The sequence below is a fragment of the Scyliorhinus torazame genome, chromosome 30 (genome assembly GCF_047496885.1).
Source record: "Scyliorhinus torazame isolate Kashiwa2021f chromosome 30, sScyTor2.1, whole genome shotgun sequence".
Lineage (NCBI taxonomy): Eukaryota > Metazoa > Chordata > Chondrichthyes > Carcharhiniformes > Scyliorhinidae > Scyliorhinus > Scyliorhinus torazame.
The window spans coordinates 28,875,106-28,893,443 of NC_092736.1; the positions used below are offsets into that span (position 1 = coordinate 28,875,106).

At 49.5% G+C, this 18,338-nt stretch overlaps 1 protein-coding gene across 1 annotated transcript in view; it reads right to left on the minus strand.

Annotated features, from left to right (window-relative positions):
- Positions 1–1,540: 1,540 nt before the first annotated feature.
- kti12 (KTI12 chromatin associated homolog) overlaps positions 1,541–18,338 on the minus strand; it is a 44,846-nt gene continuing 28,048 nt past the window's right edge. Inside the window, exons 7-9 of the mRNA XM_072493076.1 lie at positions 6,867–6,929; positions 4,166–4,236; positions 1,541–1,846 (exon numbers count right to left, since the gene is read on the minus strand). Coding sequence (XP_072349177.1) covers positions 1,705–1,846; positions 4,166–4,236; positions 6,867–6,929 — 276 coding nt within the window. The 3' untranslated portion in view covers positions 1,541–1,704. The remainder of the gene's footprint in view (positions 1,847–4,165; positions 4,237–6,866; positions 6,930–18,338) is intronic.

Sequence of the window (18,338 nt, forward strand, 5' to 3'; positions counted from 1 at the left end):
TGAGTCCCAGAGACTCTCAGCCCTCGGAGAGAAAGAAACTCTCCTCATCTCAGAGTTCATTTTTAATCCAGTTCTGGATTCTCCCACAAGATCACTGATGGCGGGGGGGTGGGGAAATCTAAAACACAGGCGGCACAGACTCAGGATAAGGGGATGATCATTTAGGACCGAGATGGGGAGAAATTACTTCATCTTTGGAATTCTGATTGCTTCTCGGCCTTTTGGCTAGGATGAGCGTGAGGTCAGGTGTGATGCCTGGATCTGGTATGTCTCTCTTGTGGGGACCATGAATTGGATTCAATTTGAATTGGTTTTCGGAGCAGGCGAGGATCTGGATTAGGGGTTCGCCCCTGTCCACACTCTGAGCTCTGGCTTAGTAACTCTGATAAAGTAATAAATAAATAAAAAACTTTGGAATTCTGTACCTCGGAGCGCTGTGAATGCTCCCTGGTTTAAGGCTGGGATAGGCAGACGTTTGGGGAATCTCGGGATACCCGCAGACTGGTCAGGAAAGTGGTGTTGAAACCCAAGTTCAGCCACAATCATAGTGAATGGTGGAGCAGGTTTGACGGGCTGAATGTTCAACTGCTCCCATTCCTCGTGGTGGAAACAGCTTCCGCAGTAACTTGCAATAGGGAATAAATAAGCGGTAAAATCTGCGGGGCGAGTTGGCAGTCGCCTTCAGACGGCCAGCATGAGCTCAATGGGCCAAGCGGCCTCCTCCTGTTCTGTAGCATGCTCCGCAGCAGCAATGTGACCCAGCAGTTTCAGAATCGGAATGTAATGGCATCCGGCTGAAAACAATTGGCTCTTTAAATCAATCCCTCTTTAAAACAGGATTTGTTTCAAGAAGGAGAACCTTGAAAAGCTATTTATTTTCTCCCGCAATGGGCGGGATTTTAACTCCTGCCGCCCGTGCCCTGTGCACGTGTCGGCCTCCCCGAACAGGCGCCGGAATGTGGCGACTAGGGACTTTTCACAGTAACTTCATTGAAGCCTACTTGTGACAATAAGCGATTTATTAAAATCTATCCAGGAACTTCAGCACAATTATCAACGGTGTAAAGCTGCCCTAGTGCGGGGAAAATAATAACCTTGACGCGAGTGTGTCGAGACCCGGGGACCTGTGACACTGACGGAGATTAAATGAAGTAGCAGGTCATGTTGATGCTGTCCCAGCGAGATAGAGAGAGAGAGAGAGAGAGAGAGAGTCAGGCTGTCTGGGGTTTCTGTCACCTATGCAGATGATGGAGTATAGAAGCAAAATAGATTGTCCCGAGAGATGTGTCCAGAGAGCTGCTCCACAGGTTTCCAGGAACATCGGCATGCAGAGCTGATGCTTGTCGTTAAAAATGGTGTGCCAGTCGGAAGGCTGACTCACTGACCACCAACCCGCATTATCAACATTATCAGTGTGGTGAGAACAGAGGCCTGGAATAAAATAAAGTGAACAGAAATGCCAATTCCTCCAGAGACCCCTTCGCACGAAGATTAATTTTAGTCGATGAGTGTAAAGAAAAAAAAACGCTCAAGGCATTCGTCATGCAAAGTCAAATATTAAAACTTCCTCTGACTGGAACAAAACGGCTTGACTTTTTCAATTGGAATGGTGGCTTTGGTTTGGTGGCATGGAAAACGTCTGTGTCTAAAAACATTTTTATTATCAAGAAATCAGAGTCACAAACTGCTGCTTTTCCACGCTGGTCAGTGTAGGCTTCGGTTAATGTACTGCACAAACATGTTTGCTATCTGTCCAATGTCTTCTGTCGGGTGTAGCTTGGTGTAGCTGACAAATTGCCGCTTCAGTTTACGCAGTTCAGCCATGTGGAGGCCTCGAGTTAACTCGATGTGGGGGGATCGGAGGTTAAGGAAACAAACAGCACGGTTCAATTCCCGTACCAGCCTCCCCGAACAGGCGGCGGAATGTGGCGACTAGGGGCTTTTCACTAACTTCATTTGAAGCCTATTTGTGACAATAAGCGATTTTCATTTCATTTCATTTATTCACCTCAAGGTGCCTGTCTGGCCATTCCGTTAAATCAGGACTGATCTGCACCGCATCTACCCAACTTGGCAACAACCCTTTTCCTAAAAGAATCCCATCGCAAAATCATTAAAAACCCATCTGGTTCACCTAGTCCCCTGGGGAAGGAAATCTGCTTGTGGGCGGCACGTTGGCACAGTGGTTAGCACCGCTGCCTCGCGGTGCCGAGGACCCGGGGTCCATCCCGGCCCCGGGTCACTGTCTGTGTGGAGTTTGCACATTCTCCCCGTGTCTGCTTGGGTCTCACCCCCACAACATAACGTTGGCCACACTAAATTGCCCCTTAATTGGAAAGCAAAATGAATTGGGTACTCTAAATTTAAAGAGAAAATCCTCCTTACATCATGCCTGAAAGATCTTGCTCCAATTTTAAGGTTTTGACCCCCCCCCCCACCTCCCAAGCAGAGGAAATGTTTTCTCTCTATTCTTGCAAATACCTGTGACACAGTGAGTAGCGAACGTCCCTGCCTCGGAGTCAGAAACTCCAGGTTCAAGTCACACCCCAGTGTTCATAAACACTTGTGAATCCTTCCACCACAGGCCATTTGCAGGCGGTAAGAGCAGGGGGAGATTCCTGGTCAGCCGTGTGACGGGAAGGAAACTGGAGCCTCAAATGAAATGGCGGTCGCCATAGTCCCCCAGCGGACCATAGGCTGCTTTCCCCTTTTGAGGGGGAGAGCTGACTGGTGGTGATTTAACCCGAGGGTCACCACACCTCAGGCGAGGGGCAGGGTTTGAGAAGGCGGGGCTTTCATGGATATCTATAACAATCTTTATTGTCACAAGTAGGCTTACATTAACACTGCAATTAAGTTTCTGTGAAAAGCCCCTGGTCGCCACATTCCGGCGTCTGTTCGGGGACACGAGGGAGAATTCAGAATGTCCAATTCACCTAATATGGGGATACTAAATAGTGAGCAGCTGCTATGTACAATTGTGGATAGCACATTTGCTGTTTATCACACTGGGCTAAATCGCTGGCTTTGAAAGCAGACCAAGGCAGGCCAGCAGCACGGTTCGATTCCCGTAACAGCCTCCCCGAACAGGTGCCGGAATGTGGCGACTAGGGGCTTTTCACAGTAACTTCATTTGAAGCCTACTTGTGACAATAAGCGATTTTCATTTCAGTTACGTGAAAAGTCCCCTAGTCGCCACATTCCGGCGCCTGTTCGGCTACACAGAGGGAGAATTCAGAATGTCCAATTCACCTAACAGCACGTTTTTCGGGACCTGTGGGAGGAAACCGGAGGACCCGGAGGAAACCCACGCAGACACGGGGAGAACGTGCAGACTCTGCACAGCCAGTGATGCAAGCTGGGAATCGAACCTGGGACGCTGGAGCTATGAAGCAACTGTGCTAACCATTGTGCAACCCAACCCTCAGCCGGTACGGGAATTAAATCCACGCTGTTAGCCTTGCTCCGCATCATGAACCAGCCGTCCAGCCAACTGAACTAAACCGACCCCCCAGCCTCTAACATCCACAGCTCCAGACTACAACATGCATGTGAAAGTTGCCACATCAACTCGGGACTCCCCGAGTGAATAAACCCAACCATAACCCTAAAAATCCCTCTAATCGTCTTAAAGGGGTTATCTAATTGGGTGTATATCTCATATATTCAAGGAAACACAATTCTACCTGTGCAACCTGTCCTCAAAATTTAACTCATGTCTTTGCTACACCAACGACTATATCATCTTTCTCTGGGCGCAATGCCCAGAGCTGAGCGCAGTATTCCACTTGCCGTTTAAAAAAGATAGAATTTCAGTCCCTCTAGGTAATGGCTACATTCCATTAGCCTGTTGAATTTTACTTTCCATCTGTTCAAAGCTTTTAGTGATTTCGGTATTTGGCACCTAACTCTCTCAGCTCCTCACAGCTCCCAGCCTTTGGAAAATTCTCCGACCTAATCTTCCAAGAGCCAAAATGACTGGACATCACACTTCACACATTGAATTCCATCTGCCGCAGTTTTTTCCCCCACTCACTTAATCAAGTGTCAGCCGAGGTTTTGTGCTCAAGTCCCTCGGGTGGGAGTTAAACACACAGCTTCGGAGTCGAGGCAAGACTGCTAACCATTAAAAGGTGATAGATATTTAAACAGGTTAAAAAAGGATATCTTCACATTGGCCCCGGGTACTGTTATCAGGTCTCCTGGTACACTTGTCTTCTGTGCGTTTAATATCGTCTGGGATTTAAAGGAACAGTAGTTTAAAAATACATTTTAGGGCAATTAACTTGGTTTACCGAGAAAGGGGAGCGTAGCTGGGGCACAGAGGGTTAGATCTCCGTCCTATCAATGTAGGCTGTATTTAAATCCAGTCCCCACTCTGTCCATCAATTAGGAGGATTTGTTTTTAAAATTTATTCCTTCATGGTATGCGGCCGTCACAGAAATGAACAGCATTTGTTGCCCGTCCTTAATTGCCCCTTGAACTGAGTGGCTTTGCTTGGCCATTTCAGAGTCAATCACATCGCTGTGGGTCTGGAGTCACGTGTAGGCCAGACCGGGTAAGGACGGCAGATTTCCTTCTCTGGAGGACATTGAGGCCGTAACGACATTCGAGGGTAGTTATGGTGACTATTGCCGAGACTAGCTTTCCATTCCAAATGTTATTAATTCCACCAGCTGCCGTGGTGGGATTAACATATTAATCACCTTTATATGTTAATTTGATTTGAACCCACGTCCCCAGAACGTTATCCTGGATTACTAGCCCCGTGACGTTACCACTGCACACCATCGCCTCCCCAAGTTTGGGCAGTCTCCACGCAGTTCATGGGATATGGCTGCTTTTTCCACATAAAACTACAACAATACATTGCTTGCCTGCTCAGGAGGCAAGCCTATGGGGCACGGCGATGGGAAAGATGGTTGGGGAGGGGGAGAGATTTGCCACATTAGTGCAGTAGGGGGCAGTGTTCTGAGGTTCGGGTGTCAGTGAGAGCAGGAGGCTTTGCTCTGCAGCCATCTTGTACTTACGCTGAGGAGGACATCGATGGGGACACCATGAAATGCAAAGTATTCTGTCCCCTTCTCCCCCAAAACTGAGCACAAAAGAAGAAAATACTGAAGGACCTGCATGCCAATAATAGGTGGAAGCAATGCACGGTCACCCCTTATTACCCAGAGGCGAGAATGAGGCGAAAAATGTCTCGCTCGGTGTCGAGGTGAAAGGAGCCTCAAACCAGCTCCACACAACCGAAGAACATGAGGAATTAAACCAGGGAATGAAGCCACTAGAATGGCTAGAGTGAGAAACAGAAGAGAGTCAATTAAAGCAATGGACCTAAAGCAGACCTGATTGTGTACATCACTGGATGCTTCATCGAACCGGAGATGCACTAAAAGAAATTTTTTTTAAGCATCTGTAGCACTTCATGAGGCCGTACATAGCAAAGTGCTTTACAGCTAATGAACTGCTATTGAAGTGTCGTCACTGTTGTAATGTAGTAAACACAGCGGCCTGTTTGCGCACAGGGAGATCGCACAAACAGCAATGTGATAATGACCAGATAATCTGTTTTTGCGATGTTGGCCGAGGGATTAATATTGGCCGAAACACTGGGGAGAACACTCACCTCAGCCATCTTCCCCACCCCCCCCTTGCCCCTGCCCGAGTGCCATGGGATCTTTTGCATTCGCCCTCAGTTTAATGCCTCGTCGGAAAGATGGCAGTGCCCTTAATCCAACGTGTACTGAGGGGCAGCTTCGAGTTCTGCGCTCGAGCCCCGGAGTGGGACTTGAACTCGGAACCTTGTGACCCAGGGGCAAGAGCTAACACTAAAAAGGAAGAGTCTGATTTACATAGTGCCTCGGGATGGCTCAAGGTGTTTCACGATGAAGTACTTTTTGAAGTGTTTCTCTTTTCATTCTTCGATGGGAGTGTGGGTTGTTGCCCGTCCCTAATTCCCCTTGAACCAAATGGTTTACAGGACTATTTCAGAGTGAACCACATCGCTGTGGGTCTGGAGTCACATATAGGCCAGACCGGGTAAGAATGGCAGATTTCCTTCTCTGAAGGAATATTAGTGAACCAGGTGGGTTTTTAAAACAACCAATGGTGGTTTAATGGTTCCCATTACTGAGATGAGTTTCCAATTTGAATTCAATCCCCACCAGCCGTTGTAGAGGGATTTGAATTTGTGACTGCAGCAATAGGCAGAAGGAGCAGCACGGTAGCATTGTGGATAGCACAATTGCTTCACAGCTCCAGGGTCCCAGGTTCGATTCCAGCTTGGGTCACTGTCTGTGCGGAGTCTGCACATCCTCCCCGTGTGTGCGTGGGTTTCCTGCGGGTGCTCCGGTTTCCTCCCACAGTCCAAAGATGTGCAGGTTAGGTGGATTGACCATGATAAATTGCCCCTTAGTGTCCAAAATTGCCCTTAGTGTTGGGTGGGGTTACTGGGTTATGGGGATAAGATGGAGGTGTGGTCCTTTGGTAGGGTGCTCTTTCCAAGAGCCAATGCAGACTCGATGGGCCGAATGGCCCCTTCTGCACTGTAAAATTCTATGAAATAGCCTGATCCTGTGTGTTACTCATCCTGTGGCATTTTCACCCTCTCCCCTTAAAACACAGCGGCTAGATTCTGATGGTGGTGGCTGAAGGGGACTAATTCCCAACCAATATAGAATCCCTACAGTACAGAAGGAGGCCATTCGGCCCATCGTCTGCACCGAGCCTCTGAAAGAGCGCCCTCCCTAGGCCCACACCCCCACCCTGTCCCCGTAACCCCACCTAACCTGCGAACCTTTGGACACTTGGGGGCAATTTTAGCACGAATGAGCACAATTCCTCGCGGAGACAAATAACTCACCATGACCATCTCCTGCGTAACTCTGTCCAGCTCGAACATGAAGTTGGTCGAGGAGAGCGGTTGCTGAAAATGAACATTAAAGGGCAAACATTAATTGTGGGACTGAAGAGTGAAGAGGTCGTCTCAATCCTCTCCCAGTGCCTCCAGCTGCTCGACAATCTGTGAAAGGATGTGGGTCTTTCAAATCTTCACCCGGAACGTACAACACTTACAGAGACGCCACTCGCGCACATTCTGCTGGCTCTTCCTTGTTTTAAGAAAGTGATCCAATTGGTCCCACTCCCCTACTTGATCCCTGTAGCCCGGCGAATTATTCAGTTGCAAGTGTTTACTCAATTCCCTTTTGCAATTTTATACTGAACACCTTTCCGGATCACACCTCGCTGCGTAAAAAAGAAAATCTTCATCTTCCCCGTGGATTTTTTTTTTGTTGCCAATGATGGATGTTTTTTTAAAAAGTCATTTGGGGGATGCAGGCTTCGCTGGCTAGGCCAGCCTTTACTGCCCATCCCCAACTATCCTCGAGATGGCGGTGAGCTGCTGTGTTGCTGGCCCTCCCGTCACCGGGACATGTTTCTCCTTATCCGCCCTGTCAAAGCCCCTCCAATAAATGAATACCACCACCCCCCTCAACCATCTTCGCTCCCATCAACTCCAATTTTACAAACTCCTTTACCGAATCCACAGTCACTCTTTTTGAACAGAAAGATACAAAAAAAAAACAAAAAAGAGGTTCTGTGGAATTGGGTTGTCCTGGTGCGGTGGCTTGCTCTACTTGAATGTATCCCTGGAGGTTTTCTTCCCTAATGGCCGTTACAGGCAGTCCTGGGGCCTACGACACCAGGAACCAATTGTACGTCGAAACTTTGTAGGTCAGAACCAGTTTCCGCACAGGAACATTGTTAAAAATGGGGGTTCTGACTTCCGGTGGCGGCTATGAAGGAGCAGGTCGCACATTTTAACTCTTATTTAACTTATTAACTTACTTACCTTGCAGGTCAGCTGTTGAGTTCGGGAGTGAGAGCTGGGACCTTAGAATCAGCGCGGGAATTTTGAAAAAGCGCGGGGGCTGCGAGGCAGAGGGGACCATTTAAAAGGTCGCTGTCTGTGGTGAGGTGAGTACAGATTAACTTACTTACCTTGCAGGTCAGCTGTTGAGTTCGGGAGTGAGAGCTGGGACCTTAGAATCAGCGCGGGAATTTTGAAAAAGCGCGGGGGCTGCGAGGCAGAGGGGACCATTTAAAAGGTCGCTGTCTGTGGTGAGGTGAGTACAGATTAACAACTTACTTACTTTGCAGGCCAAGTCGATTTCAGCAGGAGCGGAGCAGGCTAGTCCATTTCAGCGGGGGCAGTGCGGAAGTGATTTCTGGGAGGTAAGTTTCTCCTTTAAATACATTTTTTTAAAAATTCTAGTGTTTAAGGTGGGAACAGGAAGTCGACCCGCGGACTTCTGGGAAGACCCTCACCAATAAATTCTGGTGGAGAGGAAACCCGAGACACTACACATGTAGTGTCTCCCACCCGCCCTCCTCCTCTAACCTAATAATAAAACCCTTTGGTGTGAGGTAAGTACCATATTTTATTATTGTTATTAATAATTTTTTATTTTTTTTTATATATAAAAAAAATTTAATTTAGTTGTTAGCCAGATCTTGGTAGAAAGTTAGAGGAATGGCAGGGAAGGGAGTGCAATGTTCCTCCTGCAGGATGTTTGAGGTGAGGGATGCCATTAGTGTCCCTGCTGATTTTACCTGCAGGAAGTGCTGCCATCTCCAGCTCCTCCAAGACCGAGTTAGGGAACTGGAGCTGGAGTTGGAAGAACTTCGGATCATTCGGGAGGCAGAGGGGGTCATAGATAGCAGCTTCAGGGAATTAGTTACACCAAAGATTGGAGATAGATGGGTAACTGTAAGAGGGACGGGGAAAAAACAGTCAGTGCAGGGATCCCCTGCGGTCGTTCCCCTGAGAAACAAGTATACCGCTTTGGATACTTGTGGGGGGGACGACTTACCAGGGGTAAGCCATGGGGTATGGACCTCTGGCACAGAGTCTGTCCCTGTTGCTCAGAAGGGAAGGGGGGAGCGGAGCAGAGCATTAGTAATTGGGGACTCTATAGTCAGGGGCACAGATAGGAGATTTTGTGGGAGCGTGAGAGACTCACGTTTGGTATGTTGCCTCCCAGGTGCAAGGGTACGTGATGTCTCGGATCGTGTTTTCCGGGTCCTTAAGGGGGAGGGGGAGCAGCCCCAAGTCGTGGTCCACATTGGCACTAACGACATAGGTAGGAAAGGGGATAAGGATGTCAGGCAGGCTTTCAGGGAGCTAGGATGGAAGCTCAGAACTAGAACAAACAGAGTTGTTATCTCTGGGTTGTTGCCCGTGCCACGTGATAGTGAGATGAGGAATAGGGAGAGAGAGCAATTAAACACGTGGCTACAGGGATGGTGCAGGCGGGAGGGATTCAGATTTCTGGATAACTGGGGCTCTTTCTGGGGAAGGTGGGACCTCTACAGACAGGATGGTCTACATCTGAACCTGCGGGGCACAAATATCCTGGGGGGGAGATTTGTTAGTGCTCTTTGGGGGGGTTTAAACTAATGCAGCAGGGGCATGGGAACCTGGATTGTAGTTTTAGGGTAAGGGAGAATGAGAGTATAGAGGTCAGGAGCTCAGATTTGACGTCGCAGGAGGGGGCCAGTGTTCAGGTAGGTGGTTTGAAGTGTGTCTACTTCAATGCCAGGAGTATACGAAATAAGGTAGGGGAACTGGCAGCATGGGTTGGTACCTGGGACTTCGATGTTGTGGCCATTTCGGAGACATGGATAGAGCAGGGACAGGAATGGATGTTGCAGGTTCCGGGGTTTAGGTGTTTTAGTAAGCTCAGAGAAGGAGGCAAAAGAGGGGGAGGTGTGGCGCTGCTAGTCAAGAGCAGTATTACGGTGGCGGAGAGGATGCTAGATGGGGACTCTTCTTCCGAGGTAGTATGGGCTGAGGTTAGAAACAGGAAAGGAGAGGTCACCCTGTTGGGAGTTTTCTATAGGCCTCCAAATAGTTCTAGGGATGTAGAGGAAAGGATGGCGAGGATGATCCTGGATAAGAGCGAAAGTAATAGGGTAGTTATTATGGGAGACTTTAACTTTCCAAATATTGACTGGAAAAGATATAGTTCGAGTACATTAGATGGGTCGTTTTTTGTACAGTGTGTGCAGGAGGGTTTCCTGACACAGTTTGTTGACAGGCCAACAAGAGGCGAGGCCACATTGGATTTGGTTTTGGGTAATGAACCAGGCCAGGTGTTGGATTTGGAGGTAGGTGAGCACTTTGGGGACAGTGACCACAATTCGGTGACGTTTACGTTAAGGATGGAAAGGGATAAGTATACACCGCAGGGCAAGAGTTATAGCTGGGGGAAAGGAAATTATGATGCCATTAGACGTGACTTGGGGGGGATAAGGTGGAGAAGTAGGCTGCAAGTTTTGGACACACTGGATAAGTGGAGCTTGTTCAAGGATCAGCTACTGCGTGTTCTTGATAAGTATGTACCGGTCAGGCAGTGTGGAAGGTGCCAAGCGAGGGAACCGTGGTTTACCAAAGAAGTGGAATCTCTTGTTAAGAGGAAGAAGGAGGCCTATGTGAAGATGAGGTGTGAAGTTTCAGTTGGGGCGATGGATAGTTACAAGGTAGCGAGGAAGGATCTAAAGAGAGAGCTAAGACGAGCAAGGAGGGGACATGAGAAGTATTTGGCAGGAAGGATCAAGGAAAACCCAAAAGCTTTCTATAGGTATGTCAGGAATAAGCGAATGACTAGGGACAGAGTAGGACCAGTCAAGGACAGGGATGGGAAGTTGTGTGTAGAGTCTGAAGAGATAGGCGAGATACTAAATGAATATTTTTCGTCAGTATTCACTCAGGAAAAAGATAATGTTGTGGAGGAGAATGCTGAGCTCCAGGTAAATAGATTAGATGGCATTGAGGTACGTAGGGAAGAGGTGTTGGCAATTCTGGACAGGCTGAAAATAGATAAGTCCCCGGGACCTGATGGGATTTATCCTAGGATTCTCTGGGAGGCCAGGGAAGAGATTGCTGGACCATTGGCTTTGATTTTTATGTCATCATTGGATACAGGAATAGTGCCAGAGGACTGGAGGATAGCAAATGTGGTCCCTTTGTTCAAAAAGGGGAGCAGAGACAACCCCGGCAACTATAGACCGGTGAGCCTCACGTCTGTAGTGGGTAAAGTCTTGGAGGGGATTATAAGAGACAAGATTTATAATCATCTAGATAGGAATAATATGATCAGGGATAGTCAGCATGGCTTTGTGAAGGGTAGGTCATGCCTCACAAACCTTATCGAGTTCTTTGAGAAGGTGACTGAACAGGTAGACGAGGGTAGAGCAGTTGATGTGGTGTATATGGATTTCAGCAAAGCGTTTGATAAGGTTCCCCACGGTAGGCTATTGCAGAAAATACGGAGGCTGGGGATTGAGGGTGATTTAGAGATGTGGATCAGAAATTGGCTCGCTGAAAGAAGACAGAGGGTGGTGGTTGATGGGAAATGTTCAGAATGGAGTTCTGTCACAAGTGGAGTACCACAAGGATCTGTTCTGGGGCCGTTGCTGTTTGTCATTTTTCTCAATGACCTAGAGGAAGGCGCAGAAGGGTGGGTGAGTAAATTTGCAGACGATACTAAAGTCGGTGGTGTTGTCGATAGTGTGGAAGGAAGTAGCAGGTTACAGAGGGATATAGATAAGCTGCAGTGCTGGGCTGAGAGGTGGCAAATGGAGTTTAATGTAGAGAAGTGTGAGGTGATTCACTTTGGAAGGAAAAACAGGAATGTGGAATATTTGGCTAATGGAAAAGTTCTTGAAAGTGTGGATAAGCAGAGGGATCTAGGTGTCCATGTACATAGATCCCTGAAAGTTGCCACCCAGGTTGATAGGGTGGTGAAGAAGGCCTATGGAGTGTTGGCCTTTATTGGTAGAGGGATTGAGTTCCGGAGTCAGGAGGTCATGTTGCAGCTGTACAGAACTCTGGTACGGCCGCATTTGGAGTATTGCGTACAGTTCTGGTCACCGCATTATAGGAAGGACGTGGAGGCTTTGGAACGGGTGCAGAGGAGATTTACCAGGATGTTGCCTGGTATGGAGGGAAAATCTTATGAGGAAAGGCTGATGGACTTGAGGTTGTTTTCGTTAGAGAGAAGGTTAAGAGGAGACTTAATAGAGGCATACAAAATGATCAGAGGGATAGATAGGGTGGACAGTGAGAGCCTTCTCCCGCGGATGGAAATGGCTAGCACGAGGGGACATAGCCTTAAACTGAGGGGTAAAATAGATATAGGACAGAGGTCAGGGGTAGGTTCTTTACGCAAAGAGTAGTGAGGCCGTGAATGCCCTACCTGCTACAGTAGTGAACTCGCCAACATTGAGGGCATTTAAAAGTTTATTGGATAAACATATGGATGATAATGGTATAGTGTAGGTTAGATGGCTTTTGTTTCGGTGCAACATCGTGGGCCGAAGGGCCTGTACTGCGCTGTATTGTTCTATTTGGTGGCTCCCGCTCGGATCAGACCTTCTCCCCCAATTTTCTTATCGGACGTTATTCGGTAAATTGATGGTGGAGGCAATTGTGGAATGAATTCCTACATCAGTGCCATGGAGAGGCGGACCAGGTGTGCTCGCAAAGGAAGAAATAGGCGAACAGAGAAGGCTGGGGCTGAAGCTGCAGCAGGAGAAAGCACGGCGGACCTGGCTGGTCGACCCAGCGGTCAACGGAGCAGCTGGTGCAATTTACTCAGGAGGGCTTCGCCAAGCAGAAACAGGAATGCTTGGACCCGATTAAAGAATCGATTGTGCGGCTGGAACTTAGACTGGATTCCCAAGACCGGGCGATCCAGAAAGGAGAGAAGGTGCCGGCTGAGCAGAGCAGGAGGAACATCAAACAGCGGTGGAGTTGGAGGTGGGGATTGCTGAGAGACCAGCAGAAACGGCTCCTGGAGAAGGTGGAGGAGCAAGGGAATAGGTCCCGGCGGCAGAACCTGGGAATTCTCGGTTTCCCAGAATGGTCCAAAGGAGCAGACGCTGGGGCATACATGGCGGGCATGTTCGATAAGTTACTGAGGGATGGGACATTCTCCCAACCCTTGGGAGGTGGTCAGGGCTCACAGAGCGCTCGCGAGGAAGCCGCGAGTGGGGTCCCCCCCCACCCCCCCCCCACCCCCACCCCCCCCACCCCCACCACCCCCCACCCCCACCCCCCACCATCCCCCCCCCCACCACCCCCACCCGAGGGCAATGGTGGTGAGATTCCACAGGTACTTGGACAAGGAGCGTATTTCACAGTGGGCCTGGCAGACACGGAGTTGTAAATGGGAGAATAGTATCCTGCGGATCTGTCAGGACCTGAGTGCGGAGGTGGCCAGTAGAAGAGCGAGGTTCAATCAGATAAAGTCGACCCTTTTCAAGAAAAAGGTCAAGTTTGGACTGCTATATCCGGCTCGTCTTTGGGTCACGTAAGAGGAGCAACATTTTTATTTTGAGTCGCCCGAGGAAGCGATGGACTTGGCTAGAAGGAAAGGACTGGAGGCGGACTGAGGTCTGTGAACTTTGCTGCAGCACTCATGTTAAAAATGTTTCTTGTTTTGCGGATGTTATCTGCAATGCCTTCTATATTGATTTGGGGCTTGTTGCAGAGCTGAGTGAGTTAAAGTTTACATTTGCATTGATGGGGGATGGAGGTGTGATTATTAGATGTTGGATCTTCTGTTTGATCTTTTCTTTGTTTTTCGTGTTTTATTTTCGGGCAATTTTGTGGGGATTGCTTTTTTTTTTTGCATATGTGTGTCTGAGGGGGGGGGGAAACAATAGGTGAGAGAATGTCTGGCACCATGGACGGGAGTCACCAAGCCAGCTGGGCAGGCTAGCTCACGGATGCACAGTGGGGGGTGAGCAGATGTTATGCTTGTTGAAGAGGTTAGTGCTGTTACTAGGGGGGCGGAGGGGGGGGGAAATGTTCTGCTGACGGGGGAGGTACGTTTGCTGTGGGACAGAAAGGAGGTCGGGGGCATGGGCTGGAGACTGGCCCAAGAAAGGTGATGGCTGATCGGTGAAGGGGGGGGCAATAAGCCCCCCAACCAGGCTGATCACATGGGGCTAAATGGGCCAATTAAGTGGGCATGCGTGTTCACGCATCTGAGGGGACTGAAGGCGGACGTGGTAATGTTACAGGAGACGCACCTTAGAGTAACTGATAAGATTAGATTAAGGAAGGGATGGGTCGGACAAGTTTGTCACTCGCGGCTGGACTCGAAGACTGGAGGGATCGCGATCCTGATTAACAAGCGAGTGTTATATGAGGCGGGAAGAATAGTTTTGGATGTGGGAGGCCGGTACATTATGGTCAGTGGGAAGCTGGAGGGGTTGCCGGTGGTACTAGTGAATGTGTACGCGCCAAATTGGGATGATGTGGAGTTTATAAAGAGGATGTTGGTGAAGATCCCGGACCTGGATTTGCATAGATTGGTCATGGGAGGGGACTTTAACATAGTTATCGACTCTGGATTAGACCGGTCGAGCTCAATGACAGGCATGGTGCCAGCAATGGCGAAGGAGCTAAAGGGATTCATGGAGCAAATGGGGGGGCGTGGACCCATGGAGATTTGGGCGGTTGAGAGTGAAGGAGTTCTCCTTCTACTCACATGTGCATAAAGTGTACTCCCGGATTGACTTTTTTAATTTTGAACAGGGCTCTACTGACGAGGGTAGTGGACACTGGGTATTCAGCGATCACAATCTCAGATCATGCCCTGCACTGGGTTGACCTACAGGTTAGCAAGGAGTGTAGCCAGCGCCCGCACTGGAGGCTGGACGTGGGACTTTTAGCTGATGAGGTATGCGGAGACCCCAGAGGCAGGGCTTCTAAGGAAGCGACAGAGGCTACAGGCGGAGTTCGGCTTGTTAACTACAGGGAAGGCGGTGGAGCAGCTGAGGAAGGCGAGGGGGGCGATTTATGAACATGGGGAGAAGGCCAGCAGAATGCTCTCGCAGCAGCTTAGAAAGAGGGAGGCAGCCAGGGAGATAGGGAAAGTAAAGGACGGGGACGGAAACCTGGTTGGAGACTCAGCAGGGGTTAATAAGGCGTTCAAGGAGTTTTATAGTAGGTTGTATGAGTCGGCACCCCGAGCTGGGCCAGAACGGATGAGGCACCTTTTAGGGGGGCTGAAGTTCCCGAAGGTAGACGGGGGATCGGTAGAAGGGCTGGGGGCCCTGATCGGGTTGGAGGAAACAGCAGAGGGACTGAAGGCCATGCAGTCGGGTAAAGCCCCGGGGCCGGACGGGTACCCAGTGGAGTTCTATAAAAGGTTCTCTGCGATATTGAGGTCGCTGTTGATGAGAACATTCAATGAGGCACGGGAACGTGGTGCTTCCCCCACGATGTCAGAGGCCACTATCCCATTGATCCTGAAGCAGGACAAGGACCCGGTGTTATGCGGGTCCTACAAGCCGATATCCCTACTAAATGTGGACGCCAAACTGCTGGCCAAAATCTTGTCCTCTAGGATTGAAGACTGTGTTCCAGACGTGATTGGGGAGGACCAGAAGGGATTTGTTAAGGGTAGGCAGTTGGCGGCCAACGTAAGAAGGTTGTTCAATGTGATTATGATGCCCCCAGAAGGTATGGACATGGAGGTAGTGGTCACAAAGGCGGCATTTGATAGGGTGGAATGAGAATATCTGTGGGAGGTACTGGGGCGGTTTGGATTTGGGCTGGCTTCATTGATTGGGTCAGGCTGCTGTATCAGGCTCTTGTTGCGAACATACGGACGAACAGGTCAACATCGGACTATTTCAGGCTGCATCGGGGGAAGAGACAGGGATGCCCCCTCTCCCCACTGCTGTTTGCGTTGGCCATAGAGCCGCTGGCAATTGCGCCGAGAGCCTCAAGGGGCTGGTCCGAGGGTGAGTGGAACACAGAGTCTCGCTATACGCAGACGACCTGCTCCTATATGTTTCGGACCCACTAGAGGGGATGGAAGAAATTATGAGGATTCTGGGGGAATTTGGCCGGTTTTCGGGTTATAAACTAAATATGGGGAAAAGTGAGATGTTTGCGATCCAGGCAAGGGGGCAGGAGAGGCGATTGGGGGGAGCTGCCGTTTAGGGTGGTAGGGGGAAGCTTTCGATACCTAGGTATTCAGGTGGCGCGGGAATGGGAATGGCTACACAAGTTAAATTTGGCCCGATTAGTAGACCAAATGAAGGACGATTACCGAAGGTGGGACGCACTTCCGTTGTCACTAGCTGGGAGGTGCAGACAATGAAAATGATGATCCTCCCGAGATTCCTGTTTGTGTTTCAGTGTCTCCCCATCTTTATTCCGTGGTAATTCTTTAAACGGGTCAATAAGGTGATCACTGGCTTTGTATGTGCAGGTAAGACCCTGCAAGTAAAAAAGGGGATGCTTGAGCGGAGCTGTGGGGAAGGCAGGCTGGCGCTGCTGAACTTTAGTAATTATTATTGGGCGGCGAATATAGCCATGATCATGAAGTGGGTGGTGGGGGGAGGGTCGGTATGGGAGCGTGTGGAAGTGGCATCATGCAAGGGCACCAGTTTAGGGGCGTTGGTAACGGCACCTCTGCCGTTCCCGTCGGCACGATACTTCACCAGCCCCGTGGTGGTGGCGGCCCTGAAGGTCTGGGGGCAATGGAGGAGATATGTGGGAGCGGAGGGAGCATCAGTCTGGTCTCCAATCTGTACTAATCACCGGTTTGCCCCAGGAAGGCTGGATGGAGGGTTCCGGAGATGGCAGAGAGCAGGGATTGAGAGGATGGGAGATATGTTTATGGAGGGGAGTTTTTCTAGCCTGAGGGAGCTGGAGGAGAAATTTGGATTGGCGAGGGGAAATGAGTTTAGGTACCTGCAGGTGCGGGACTTCCTATGCAGGCTGGTCCCAACCTTCCCGCTCCTACCACCAAGGGGGATACAGGACAGGGTAGTTTCCAGGATGTGGGTGGGAGAAGGGAGGGTTTCTGACATTTACAAGGAGCTCATGGGGTCAGAGGAGACGCAGACCGAGGAGTTGAAACGCAAGTGGGACGAGGAGTTAGGAGGAAAGATAGAGGATGGTCTCTGGGCGGACGCGTCCACAACATGTGCCAGGCTCAGCCTGATACAATTTAAGGTCGTTCACCGGGCCCTCAGGACAGTGGCCTGGATGAGCAGGTTCTTTGGGGTAGACGACAGGTGCGCAAGGTGTGCGGGAGGGTCAGCGAGCCATGTCCACATGTTCTTGGCACGCCCGAAGCTTAGGGGATTCTGGCAGGGGTTTGCGGACGTCATGTCCAAAGTGTTAAAAACAAAGGTGGCACCGAGTCCAAAGGTGGCGATTTTCTGGGTGTCGGAAGACCCGGGAATCCAGGAGAAAAAGGCAGGCGTTCTCGCCTTTGCTTCCCTGGTAACCCGGAGACGAATACTATTAGCTTGGAGGGACCCAAAGCCCCCGAAGTCGGAGACCTGGCTATCGGACATGGCTAGCTTTCTCTGTCTGGAGAAAATCAAGTTCGCCCTGAGAGGGTCACTGTTAGGGTTCACCCGGAAGTGGCAGCCGTTCGTCGACTTCTTTGGGGAAAATTAACCGTCAGCAGAATGGGGGGGGATAGTTTAGTTTAGAGTAGGGGGTTAGTAAAGGTGGGACCTGTGAGGGAGGAAGACGGCTTTTGCACTATGTTCATATTTTCATGCACATTGTTTATTTTGTTGCTGTTAAACCATAAATACCTCAATAAAATATTTATCAAAAAAAAAAAATATGGGTGTTCTGTAGACGGAATATTTGCTTCCGAAATGTTAACTCTGTTTCTCTCCCCAGATGCTGCCAGACCTGCTGAGTTTATCCAGCATTCTCTGTTTGTATTTCAGACTCCACAGTATGTTTCTTTCATTGGCAGCTGAACAAAGGTACAATACCTTATTTCCACTGAATAGTGAAAGGTTGGAGAGATCCTGCTTCAGTATAATTGCCTTATAGCTGTGAATTCCCTGCGATATAACAGAGCCTACACTTTTTTAAAAAACAGTACTCAATTATCTTTTTCCAATTAAGGGGCAATTTATTGTGGCCAATCCACCTACCCTGCACATCTTTGGGTTTTGGGTGAGAGACCCACATAGACACGGGGAGAATGTGCAAACTCCACACGGACAGTGACCCGGGGCTGGGATCGAACCTGGGACCTCGGCGCCATGAGGCAGCAGGACTAACCACTGCGCTGCACATAGTGCCTACACTTTCAAAGACAATTCCGCACTGTACGAGAGAAGCAGTTTGCCCTTCCTGAGGCTGTGAGCATAAAGTTGGTAAAGATTAACTGTTCACTGACGTGGCGTCAATTTATAAACGATTCCTGGAGATGTCATCGCATGGCCTCCTGCACCCAGCTGCCACGCCCCCACGTTCTCACCATTGCTCACT